This window comes from Solanum stenotomum, chromosome 12 (genome assembly GCF_019186545.1).
Source record: "Solanum stenotomum isolate F172 chromosome 12, ASM1918654v1, whole genome shotgun sequence".
NCBI classification, from domain to species: Eukaryota; Viridiplantae; Streptophyta; class Magnoliopsida; order Solanales; family Solanaceae; genus Solanum; species Solanum stenotomum.
Genome location: NC_064293.1, coordinates 31,322,538 through 31,336,002, shown reverse-complemented (window position 1 = coordinate 31,336,002; position 13,465 = coordinate 31,322,538). Strand labels below are relative to the sequence as shown.

General features: G+C 33.4%; 4 protein-coding genes across 4 annotated transcripts in view; all 4 read right to left on the bottom strand.

Annotated features, from left to right (window-relative positions):
• The window catches only part of LOC125848016 (ubiquitin-conjugating enzyme E2 2-like), a 125,201-nt gene extending 124,858 nt beyond the window's left edge, over positions 1-343 (bottom strand). The window contains exon 1 of the mRNA XM_049527791.1: positions 338-343. The gene's annotated coding sequence lies outside the window, so the exon portion shown is untranslated. The remainder of the gene's footprint in view (positions 1-337) is intronic.
• LOC125848021 (pectate lyase-like) overlaps positions 1-13,465 on the bottom strand; it is a 159,425-nt gene that overhangs the window by 44,028 nt on the left and 101,932 nt on the right. The gene's annotated exons all lie outside the window — the stretch shown is intronic.
• LOC125848002 (uncharacterized) lies at positions 2,100-9,924 on the bottom strand. Its single transcript, XM_049527776.1, has 16 exons — positions 9,693-9,924; positions 9,488-9,613; positions 9,346-9,405; positions 8,726-8,839; positions 8,559-8,646; positions 6,792-6,937; positions 6,617-6,718; positions 5,518-5,589; positions 5,348-5,447; positions 5,177-5,259; positions 4,499-4,576; positions 4,285-4,383; positions 4,133-4,183; positions 3,964-4,020; positions 3,816-3,857; positions 2,100-2,349 (listed from the first exon to the last, which is right to left on the bottom strand). Exons 1-16 carry the CDS (start codon positions 9,855-9,857, stop codon positions 2,275-2,277), a joined length of 1,458 nt encoding a protein of 485 aa, XP_049383733.1. The 5' UTR covers positions 9,858-9,924; the 3' UTR covers positions 2,100-2,274.
• LOC125848011 (uncharacterized) overlaps positions 10,986-13,465 on the bottom strand; it is a 4,992-nt gene continuing 2,512 nt past the window's right edge. The window contains exons 2-3 of the mRNA XM_049527782.1: positions 11,986-12,250; positions 10,986-11,377 (exon numbers count right to left, since the gene is read on the bottom strand). Of these exons, the coding sequence (XP_049383739.1) occupies positions 11,313-11,377; positions 11,986-12,250 (330 nt within the window). The 3' untranslated portion in view covers positions 10,986-11,312. The remainder of the gene's footprint in view (positions 11,378-11,985; positions 12,251-13,465) is intronic.

Genomic DNA, 13,465 nt, shown 5'->3' with positions numbered 1-13,465 from the left:
AAAAAAAAATTTAAGTTTATTTTTAAAAAATATTTTCAATTTCAATTCAAAAATTATTTTCTACTCTTTAGTAAAAAAAAAAAAAAAGAGATATTTTCTCAAAAATAATTTTCATTCATAAATATTCAAACACTAGAAAATCTTTTTCGAAAAATATTTTCTACTCATCAACCAAACATGAAAAAATAAGTCAAAAATCTACTTATTTTCCACGAAAACATTTTCTAGGAAAACATTTCCTTCATACCAAACACACCCAAAAACTCCATGTACTTTTCAACATTTTGAAAAATCAAACAAAACCAATTTGGAGAATATTCAACAAGAAACTCAGCACGTAACTGAAAATTGTGTTGCAATTACGTATCCATAATTTTATTTTGAGGAATATTAATAGGTGCAATCACAGTCCGGAAAATTTCTTTATTAACTTGGTCAAATGGGCGGGTTGGATTGAAATTGGAAATATTAAAAGGGAAAATTACGCGGTTAAGCAAACTTATACTACTTAATTACTCATCATAGCTATAGTTTGCTATAATTACCACTCACGACTAACATTATACATTAATTACGCAGGCTGGCTTCAAGTTTGTATAATTAGTCATGTTTGTATATGTATAATTCGTCAGAATATACAAATACATATGTATAATATACAATTATCTAACCTATATACATATACAATTCACCTCTCTCCCACTCTCTGCCCTCTCTCGCTCGCCTCTCTCCTCTCTCTCCCAATCTCACTCACCTCTCTCCTCCCTCTCCTAATCTCGCTTGCTATATATACAATTGCATAGGTATAATATACAATTATCTAACATATATACATATACAATTCACCTCTCTCCCACTCTCTGCCCTCTCTTGCTCGCCTCCCTCCTCTCTCTCCCACTCTCGCTCGCCTCTCTCCTCCCTCTCCCAATCTCGCTTGCTATATATACAATTGCATATGTATAATATACAATTATCTAACATCTATACATATACAATTCACCTCTCTCCCCCTCTCTGCCCTCTCTCTCTCGCCTCTCTCCTCCCTCTCCCAATCTCGCTCGCCTCTCTCCTCCCTCTCCCAATCTCTCTTGCCATATATACAAATATATATGTATAATATACAATTATCTAACCTATATACATATACAATTCACCTTTCTCCACTCTTTGCCCCCTCTCTCTCGCCTCTCTCCTCTCTCTCCCAGTCTCGCTCGCCTCTCTCCTCCATATAACATGTAGCTACGAATTGTAATTATCAAACTATAGCTATGGAGAGTAATTAGACTATTTTTGAGTGGCTATATGTGAAAGTTCCCCATATTAAAAGGGGTTGAAATAGAAATTGAGTTGGACTCTAACCCGCCTAAGTTTACTTTGGGCTCGATTGGGTTGGGCTCAAATGGGCTTAAAAATGGGTTGGGTCTTAATCCGCCCAATTTGACCCGCTTAATCTCAATAATTTTAATATATTATTATTTAAGTTTTATAGCCACAATTTTATAATTTTAACTCAAGAAAATTTGAAAAAAAAAGTTGCAAATGGTATATAAATTCTAAAAGATATAAATAGATAATAATTCATACCTTCAATATAGGAATATATATTACAATTTACATCAATGCAAATAAAGAATTTTAAAACGGGTTGAAATTGAAAATTAAATTGAGCTCAATTGAGGATTCTCTTAAAATGGGTTAGGACTTGAATGGATTGAGATTGAACCCAATTCTAATTATCTTGAACCCAACCCTTAAAATTTTGGGCGGGTTAGACGGGTTACCTATAATTGGGTTCATTTTTGACACCTCTAGGTGCAATCACAGTCAGGAAAATTTCTTTATTAACTTGGTCAATGAGGTTTCCTGGAAACTTAAAAGCTCTTAATAGCATTTCACATGGTATTATTCAACCGTTTGGCACAATTACATCAAGCCAATGAAATATTCAAGCAACATATATATAGCGTCACGACAAAATGATCTTTTCTGGTCACTTACAAATTGAATAGGAAAAAAAAAATGACTTCTGCAGATCTTTTAGATATAAAAATGAAGATCTATTGTAAAATAGGTCACTGATGCAAGGCGAGAATTCATGCTATCAGTAACTATTCTCATTCATTCCGAAGAGATTTTACTACCTGAACTTATACACAAGTCTTCTGATACACTTACCTTTTCCCTTTTGAAAAAAAAAAGAGTTGACATAACTAGGAGAATCACTATTTCAAAAAACTTCATCAGCTCTTCAATATCTCCAAATTACTGCATAACTTACTGATATACTCTCTCATCTACAGCAAGGTTACCGATACTTGTTCCTGCAATGTATCCCCCTGTCCAAGCATTCTGCACAGTTGGCCGAGTGCTAAACAATCAGATGAAGAAAGTAGCCAGCTGAAATCCCAATATATATAAAGAGAAGGAATAGAAAATGAACATAGGAAACAAGACACATGGGTAAAGTAGGAGCAAGACAGCATATCATCGTTAAGAACTGAGATATCAGATTTATCAGTGTCTGGTTTTACATTTGCTAGAATATCAATCACAAATCCATCGGGACACATGTTTGACTATATAGAGGGGCTCAACACTAAAGATAATCTCATTGAACAAAGACATTTACAACAAATAAAATAGGTCATACATCAAAAATTAAATTTACAATATAGAATTGCTGTATCAAAACTTTGCTAAATGAAATTGCAAAATAGTTCGATAAAGAATCTTAGAGAAAGGTAATATCGTGTAGGGTAATCATTAGTAAATTACACGATATAACATCAAATATCAAAATAAGTCATTTTTAGCAGAAAACAACTATCCAACCAATTATTTATAAGTACCCTAATAGGTCAAATTAATGTCAGTACAACTTCCTTCTAATACAACATATTTAGTCTGTTATTTTCCTAAGAGATTAACTTAAGGTTGTCTATCAAGTCTTTTTGACAAGGAAAAATCTCTATCATGTTCTTTTCTTTTTCTTTTTTTATTGTTAAAGGCTACCTCATTGAAACTCAAGCAACAATAAAGTGTTGTAAAGGAATATACAAAGGGGCACAGATCATCACTGCTCTAAGTGTAAAGAGTCCAAGAAAAATCTTCATGTTTTATGTCTAGTAGGACTAAACATCATGGGGAAACTGGAATTACAAAAAGATAAAAACCCAATTTTTTTTATATAAGTTAACAAAGAAAACTTAAAACGAATTTCTTAAGTCAATGACGATGACAACCAATTTGAAAGTACAAAGTCTCTACAAAATGGCATTTCCAGTCTACGGGTTTATATGAAGATGCGGAAAAGATGAGCACCAATATAGTTGTTTAAAGTAGGTTGACCATGACTTTACTTTTACAAGGATTCCTACTGTATTTATCTCGAAGTAAACTGACTACAGCACACTTTGACTATCCACCAACTACATCAGCAAAATGATTTATTTTTGGTGTGTTATGGAATTGATACAATAACAGCGCGCTATTCCTCAATCCTAAGATAGTTGTAATAGGCTATATGAACCCTCACTTTTTCTCTTTTCATTTGGACCCATTGCATTCCAATTTTATTTGCTACCTACACTTCTTCAGTTTCTGAATGATACACCAAATAGTAATATGATTATAAGATAAGTAACGGTTTTGGCTGAACAGATTGTTCACACAAACAATAAAAATAGACTTCTCTTTGTAGTATACCCATCAGACTTATAGATATATATGTGCATATACATTAAGTATAAAATAAAGAGAACATGATGCTTTTCTTGTTAATTCTACCCTGTGGATTCAGATCAAGCTCACATTACCTGGAAATTGAAGCCACCAGTAATACCATCAACATTGAGTACCTACAGGATTATCAAAGAATCAGAAACAAATATTTTAAGCCATAAACTGTGTCCTACATTTGCACCTGAAGCAAGAAAAGTAAACCACAGGCATTAGTTAGACAACCTCTCCAGCAAAGTAGAGATGTGGATGGATCCTGCTCCCCATCGTATCAAGGTAGATCTGTTTGAAGAAATAGATTGCAACTCTCAGAAACTAATTTAGCTAAATTGAAAGGGTCTTCGGATTGGCGCATTGGGAAGCATATAGGCGGGAAGAAAAGAAAAGGGAGCACCTCTGAAAGTGGAACACCTCCAGCTGTGACAAACTCATCCTTAAATTGGCCCTTCATTACCCCAAAAAGAATGCAACAGAAAGTTTCTTTTCAATCAAAGTAATGACATCAAAAGCAGAAATGAGTCTGAGAAATGGGAAGAGCCATGATACCTTTCCCTTCACGCTAAATGCACAATCTTTTAACAAAGCAGCGACAGAAATTAACAAATTATTGGAAATGGAGGACCACAGCATGTCTCCACATATGCCCTGCATTACTCGAAAAGGAAATTTAAAAAAATAGAAGTGGACATCAAACATTCTGAGAAGATATTTTTATGTAGAAGCCCAAAAATATCCTTGCAACTGAAGTAAACATTTTTACCTCACGATCTAATATATACTTCCAAAATCTTTTCACAACCGCAAGTTCAGAAGGATAAGAATTCAGCACCTTCTGCTTCTGCATTGAAGAGAACAATAAGGAAAGTGGTGAAGTGAGATCCTAGACAAATCAGAAATCATATGCTTTCTTGTCATGATGAGATATTATTTACAGGAGACAACTATCAATAGTTTCAGAACCTTTTTCTTTTGATAAGATTGATCAATAGTTAAAGAACCCTAAGCATGAGTACATCTCATACAATCTGTTTATGTGGTTCAATAAATTAGTAGAACTATCTATTGCTGCTCAACTATCTTATATGGGCCATGGAAAATATCTTATATGGGTGTGTGTGAGTACTGGGTAGAGATATATTCACCTTTTTTTGCTATGTATTTCACATGAACCCATAACCGCTCACATCACACGTACTTCAAAACAAATGAAGGATCCATGGATACAGTTGCTCAATCTACAATGCAAATGTTTTATGTAATTTTAAGTATTAGTTCCTGTATCTTTCTTTCCCTTCTGTTTTTTTTTTTTTGATAAAAGTAGTTCTCTTCTCATGGAGGACAGCTTTCTATTTTCTCTCCAGACATTTCCCATATTTGACAAAACTGTTTATATGGAATCAAAGCCTTTAGCTTCAATTCAGGTCATCGAATGTATTACCAAAAATTGACTCTTGTGACGAGTGAGTGCAGACTTTAGATCTTCAATATGGAGGTCAGGAGTAAAATCCACACAAAGCGTACCTGGATGTGTTTGCAACTAAACTTAGCAAGAGAAAAGGTTGTGGTAAAGAGAAAATGACAAAAACAGAAAAAGGAAGACATTTTTTACCCTTATAGTCTGAACTGGATAGATAACGTGCCCCCCAAGCAGATAGCCTAAGAACCACAGGCCCACTGAGTCCCCAGTGGGTTACGAGCATGGGTCCTACCTAAAAGATAGTATTATTGTTCTGCAGTACAGATACTATCCAAGAAATGCAACCAATCAGAAGTGCATACCTGAGTAAGCTGTGGTATTTTCTTCTGGATGCCTCCCAACTGTAATTTTGCTTTTACTTTTGGGAATGTTACCTATGGATGACAAGCAAAATGGTTACTGTCAGTCATAGGAATGAATATATTCACGTACTCAAAGGTGTGATAAGTATGTCACAATTGTTTTAATAATCAACACAAAATTGCAAATGGTGTTTGTTATTTACTTCCTATTTTTCAATCTGTTTGTGTTAATTTCCTTTTTAGGCCGTTTCAGAAAGAAGCCTCTTTCCTAATTTGGCAACTCTTGAATTTCAACATCCCGCATGGCAGGTTTAAGACATTTTGGTACACTATACATATATTTAGTTTAAGACCTCAAGATTCAAAAGTCTTCTTTACTTTTTTAAACACAGTGTCAAGTTAAGCTAAGACAAACAAATTGAAAAGGATGGAGTATAATATGATGTTCACTTTAATATAAATTTCAAGCAAAACAAAATAAAAATGAACTAGTTAAAATATACATAATTTAAAGGAAACTCTGTTAAGGAATAAATCAAAGATCACTATGTCTTTAGACGAAAAGGTACAATCAGTGCACATTGTCCCAGAATATATATAACACCAAAGAATCGCCTAAAATTTAATAAAGGTGATTTTACAGGGGAGACAAGACGCATATTTTTATATAGCTTCACACATATTCCGGAGAAGAACTAGATCAGTACTTACAGAACATAGAAATTTGAAGCATGCAAGGTAGCACTGGTAGAAGTCAAAAGGAACTAGCTGTCTCATAAGACATATTAAATGCTAGAATAGAGGAAAGAATCAATTATCAGTGCAGATAGTTGACTGACAATCAGAGGTAGGTCATCCTTAATACTACTATTTGAAAACCAATAGGATCTGAATCCAAAAAAATTATTAAAAAAAATACTTACGAGACATATAAATCATCTCCCCAAGTATATTCATGATTCAGGAAAGAAGGAACTATTGACAACACATAAGTAACAAGCTATATCTTCATTGATGTGATATAAAACATAAGGAGGAGCAGCCAAACACCTCAAAGACTGATTTCACTCAATTGGCTGCAAATGGTAAAGAAACCTACACCAGACAGTTCTGCTAACTTCAAGTCATCAATCTTGAAAGTGAACAGGCTTGGAACAGGTTCCAAAATTGAATGACCAAGTTGAGTGGCAAGATTATAACCCTGAACAGGAAAAGATTGAAATGAAGTGAAGGAATAGATGCAAAAAGTGCTTCTAACTCATTACCAAACTGACCTGCTTACTACTCCCACTAGCAATAAGTAGATAATCAGCTTCAACATGCTCCACATAATCAAGGCTACGTTTCTCAAGCTTGATGGCAAACTTTCCATCAGCAGTGGAAGAAGCACTAGTAACAACTTTTCCAGTCTGCAACAAGACTAAATAAGGAACTGGCATATCAGCATTTTGATAGGGAAAAAGGAAACGGAATACCTCACAAATTACAAATACGTAATCTAACTGCTCAAGATTCATAGCTAAGGATGTGCAAGCCTAAACATTCTGAGATCTTCTGGTCTGAACATTCTCTCCTTTTTCTTTTCTTTTTTTGAGAAATGAAAGAAATTTTAAATTTGATCCTTTTGCTTAGCATGAGGGTATTTGGATTCATGGTACAGCATAACTAGGCAGATATTTAATATTTTAACTCGCAAGTGTAGATGATAGAGCAATTTAAGTTTAACGTCAAAGAAATATAGAAGGCTGATAGTGCAGAGCTGTTCAGAACTTCAGATTAGGAGTATATTTCCTTCACAATATTCAGCGATCTGCTTTTGGGTATAGCCCATGAAATATGTCATTTGTAAGTTGCACATTTTGGTTGATATAACTTGTTTATCATCACAACTATGAAGTAAACTACACAGAAAATGCATAAAAATGCAGGAGACTTTCAAAATATTGCTATTTTAGTTTAAGGCAGAACTTTTCCATGTCAAACTGGTGATTGAAACAGAATAGATACACTTGAGGATAATTGAGAAAACTTCAACTAAAGAAGGTAACATACTATAAGTATGCACCGGGTGCATGGAGTCTTAACATGGACCTTAACTTCATGATTGTTCAACATCTAACCTTGGTCTATAGTAGTTTTAACCCTGAAACAATTTCATACACATCTTGGCACTGAATGCTTTAGGCAGAATGATTACAAAGGGTAGACTGTTGGGTTAATAGTTTTGCAGAGTAAATAGATGAGCATCATGTTTCCGAATAGTTTCTTTGTTTAAATAGCCAAGTTTAACGTAGTCAGTTAGCATCATGATTATTCAACATCTAGCCTTGATCTATAGTAGTTCTAACCCTGAAACAATTTCATAAACATCTTGGTAGTGGATCCTTTAAGTAGAATGATTACAAAGGGTATAGTGTATCCCTAACCTCACAAGGTAGGGGTAAGGTCAGCGTACACTCTATCCTCCCTCGACCCCACCTTGTGGGATTATATCGGGTATGTTGTTGTTTGATTACAAAGGGGATAATATTGGGCTAATATTTGTATAGTTTGAATAGAGATGAGGTTCATCTTTCCTTATTCCAATTTGTTTAACTTGTCACTCTATCTCCGGTCTCCCATATTTTACAATAAGAAAGAAAATTGAAGGATCACATGTCTCAAATTCCAAGATGTTCTTGGCATATACTTGGCTTCAAGTTGACCGGTAAATTCTGTATAAGCTGGCTTCAAGTTGACCGGTAAATTCTGTATAAGCAAGTGTCCGTGTACGTGTAGAGAAGTGTATGCAAACACACACGAGCTAACAGAAAACTTTTGCTTTCAGGGAAGTGTGACCTTACAAGAGTAGAAAGTCCAAAGCTATTCAAACAGACAATTTAGATAATAGATATAGGCACCCTTGCCCCTGGAGAACTTCTAAGCATATGAATGTACAAGGAGTATAATGTGAATAGAAGTAAAAGCTTATGCAACCATACATGCTCCCAAATAACTATGACAAAATATAAAATAAAATTGTGATAGAATAGTTTATCTACCTCCACTCCTCTTTGCCTCAGACATGAGACAATCAATTATAGTAGATGAACTATCACTGGCGGGAAAGACCCTTCCATCTTCCTCTATCTGAGGCAAAATCAGCAGAACTACACGTTAACATCAACAAGAAGAAAAGAAACATAAAAAAGGTAGTCTCGGAGATTACTTTTAACACAACACCATGATCAGAGAACCAGGACATTGTATCCATTGGACCATGAGTATGGAAAAAGGAGCCTTTAAATTCCTTATGACCCCTTGGATACTGTTCAGCCAAAATCTGCAAACGAGTTTGGTTTCGGTTGAGCTTGACTTATTTGCTGCTAAAACACCACATCTCTGAAGTTGAAAATGATACTCGACTATGAGCACCTTTTAGGAAAGAAAAAAGAAAAGAACACAAACATACTTGTACTCTTGGCTCAGTTATTTAAGTTGATTTTATAACTCTAATAAACTATAGCCTACAGACAAACATCCTACTCAATCAGTATAAAGGAATGCAAAATGTGGACTGAGGGAGTTGAGACATCAAACAAAAAAAATACTATTTTAACTCAATTATTTATTTGTATCTTCGATTTTTCATGTGCAAACTAGGCTAAAAGGTACTTATCTTCAAATCCCTAAGGTATAATTTGCAGTATTTTCTGAATTCCAAAAATTACAGATAAATAAAAGTCACTCTTCCAGAAGTGTCATAATCTAAGAACATCAAGCTTTGGGCACCAATTCTACAACTTACTAAGCATAGAACATATCTTTAAATTGCAAAGAGAATTTTACCTTGTTGTCAGGACAATGCCCATTAGTCACATTGCAGCGACCTCCTCCAGAAATTTTGACCTACCAAAACAAAAGAACAAAACTTTCCACATTACAAACACAAAATTAATATTCTCCACTTTGAGAATATTGTATCAATTACCTTTGATAAAGGTTTCGCTTTTTCAATAACAACAACTTTAAGATTCGGCGCGAGAGTCTTAGCCCTTATAGCACCGTAAATTCCAGCTGCTCCGCCCCCTACTACCAACAAAAGCTCTTCACCTGACTACTTTACCAAAAACACATATATTACCAAAATTTGCAGAAAAATAGTTAAATTCTCTGTACATTACTTTAAATGTTACCTTTGGAGTAGCTGAGGAGAGAGTAGTTGCACTGAATTTTCTTCTTCCATGGCTAGGGATTGAGCATGGATATTTTCCTTTGAAAGTTAAAGTTTGAGAGGCAAATCCAAAACGAAAAATGAATCGCTGCGGTAGCAAATTCATTGAATGAAAGAATTCAAACATTCATCCGTTCGAATTTTAGGAACGTTTTGTGGAATGCAAACTGATAAAGTAAAAGTTTTTTTAGTTTTTTTTTTTTTTCGTATTTTAACTAGTGATATTTTTGCATATAAAAAAAAACTTAATACTAAATTGTTTTGAAATATTGACTATAAAACTTAATTAGTGGTCTAAAATCACCTAGAAATATCTTGAAGAATTAACCTAAATTGCTGCATAGTTATATACAAAATCAATTAATATATAGTGGTTGTGTGCTAAAATAACCATGATCTAATTTTAATACTAAATTGTTTTGAAATATTGACTATAAAACTTAATTAGTGGTCTAAAATAACCATTTTCCAATTTCACCTAGAAATATCTTGAAGAATTAACCTAAATTGCTGCATAGTTATATACAAACATCAATTAATATATAGTGGTTGTGTGCTAAAATAATCATGATCTTAATAGATGTGTCAAGTTCAAATGTGACGAGTAAAAATGAATAGAGTGAGTAATTAGATGAAATTTAAGTTATAGCAATGTATGAAAACTAAACTTTCTATCTATAATAACATGATTATTTATAAAATTCATTTGATTAGTAATTTTTAAAAAGGTAACATTTTGTATTATCACTGTGTTTCTTGTCTCAATTGTTAGAAGAATTGCTAGGCTGGCTGTTTAAGATGTTTTATTTTATTAATATGCCTAATGATATGTTAGTTATATTTTGTTACGAGAACTTCAGTGATGAATTTTATTTTAGAGTAGAGAAGCAATGTTTCGTGCTCGAGTCCGGAGAATAAAGAAATACAAAGCTTAAAATCCTGACAATGAGGTCATTTTTATGGTGTGAAATCGAATTAATAGAGTCAGTGTATTGGAGACACTGATAGGTTTGAAGCAACAAAAGAAAAGGCTGTTTGGAGAGAGTACTACTAAAATACTAGTATTGCATCCCTTGTTTTGTACATCAAGATTATCAACCCCAAATCCTTGCGGCGCGAATTTGGAATTGTCCCACTCCAATTCGAACCGAATACCAAGAAAGTAACAGAAAATCATAACGACATATTGCAAGGAATTGGATATTTCAACTTGATATGTAACCAAAATTTACAGTCAAAGAAAGTTGCATTTGTCAACTCTCAACAAATAAATAATGCTCTCAACTGGAATCTGCGTCTCTTGGTTGCATTACATTCACTTAATATATACCAAAAGAAGAAAGAAATGCCTACAGTCCGGCAGGAACTGATCTAGAGTGTTGTCTACTAGTTCACGTAAACACAATAGCTTTTGTTCGTGTATTATATGTATTACAAAATCAACTAAACATTTGACTATGAACCCAATTATTATTTTATATTAACTTGAGGGTACATATGAACCTATAAACTTCAAATCTTGAATCCGCCTCTGGTTCTGGAGAAGATTTTGAATTACTTTCTTGTTGGCAAGCAAAATGTTTCACGATAGAGTCTTCAACACCGACCATTTGGATGTAAGAACATCTGCCGTCAGCTCTCTTGCCACTATCCAGCAGCACAATGCCATTCATGAAACAAGATGCAGGGTTACAAAACCACAGAAGAAAACACCAACAGACAGAGGTCAAAGCAAGGAGTCTCCTAGATTAGATCTATACACTAAAGATAGTCAAAAAGATTCACTTGAGGACTACTTCTTTTGGGCAAACAAAAGACGAACTTTAGTTTAGACAAGAGAACAACCAACTCTTGATGTTTGTTTTGATCTATGGTTCCTCGATTATAGTACTTTCCGTCCTAACTTATGCACACATTTTATTCAAATAGACTAAAGGCCTAATGACTGTCCCTTACCACAGAGAGTTATAGTACCTTATAAACGAACGATCAGCAAATATATTAGTAATAGAATCTGGCTGCATTACATAATACTCATAGACGAACGATCAAATATTAGTAATGTTAAATCCAAATGAAAAGACTAGTTCTTTCATAGACTTGTTATCATGTATGAAAACACCAAGTAACAAACTTACAACACAATTGTCATTGTTGAATCACATTTCTGTTTTAAAAAACCATGTGTCTCATGCTATTTGCAAAAGTTTTCCAGGTGATTGTACATTCTTCAAAAGAGGAATAAGTATACTGACCTTTAGACGATGCAGGCATTACAACAACATGCATAGTTGCATTGTTTGGAGGTAATGCTAAACGGAGAGGATATAAATTCCCATTGAATTTGTTACGCGAACAAACAATAATCTTCTCTAGCCCTGTTTCTTCTTCCAACTTTCGAGTCAGTTCCTCTAGTCCATGCCCTTTGAACTGTAAAGAAGGCCCTTCCGCTGAATCATTCACATTTCCATTTTCATCCGCCACATGGTAATAGATAAGCCTACCTTCGGATTTCACAGACTGCACATTTCATACAAATCTAAGACATCAGTTTTATTCAATACAGTGCACACACTCACTTTCTTTGGTTGCAGACTGACCACAAAATAAAATTTATACTTGACGTTGGTTTAAACTTTATAGCACTTCCAATGTGGGGTAACAATACAATGATTCTCATATGGTCACTCAACTTTGAATACTTCACTTAGAAAGTCACTCAGCTTAGGCTTGTTCACTTAGAGAGTCACTCAACTTTATTTTATTACTCAAAAGTCACTCAACTATTGGTATTTCACTTAGAAAGTCACTCAATTATTAATATTTCATTTATAAAGTCACCCATTTTTTTCATTAAATTTTGTTAAAATAAAATATCTGTTTTAATTATCTTATCGACCCACTCTAATTATTTAATTATATTTTTCTTCTGAAAAATGTATCATAGCGATTGACAAAAAAAAAAAAAATCTCTTTACTATTCCAGCATTGTCTAACTGGAACTAATTAAAAAATGTTGGAATCAAGAAGTTGAGAAGTAATCCAAAAAAAAAAAACTGTAGCAATCTTATTATTTTTTTAAAAAAAATAGTTTAAAACAAAAAATATATTTTAAAAAATTTAATAAAATAATTAAAATGAGCATCTTATTAATTTTTTAAAATAAGCTTAAAACAAAAATTGTATTTTAACAAAATTTAATTTAAAAACATTTAAATTAGTTGAGTGACTTTCTACGTAAAATATCAATAGTTGAGTGACTTTCTTAATGAAACACTTATAATTAAGTGACTTTTGAGTTATTAAACAAAATTGAGTAACTTTCCAAGTAAACTACTCTAAGTTGAGTGACTTTCTAAGAGAATTATTGAAAGTTGAGTGACCATCTGAGATATTAACTTCTTGGAACAAGTACTCCATCTGTTTATATTACTTGGCTCCAATACCAAAGTAGGTGTTTCAGTCGCTTGTCAAATTTAGAAAATCAAGAGAGTTTTATTACTCCCTCCGTCCCATTTTATATGATGTACTTTGATTTGGCACAAACTTTAAGAAAAATGAAAAGACTTTTAAAACTTGTGGTCCAAAATGAATGATAGAAATTTGTGTGGTTGTAAATCATTTCATTAAGGGTAAAAAAGACATTTTATAGGCAAATTGTTACTTAAAATAGAAATGTGTCATTCTTTTTGGGACTGACTAAAAAGAAAAGTAAGTCATATAAATTGGGACAGA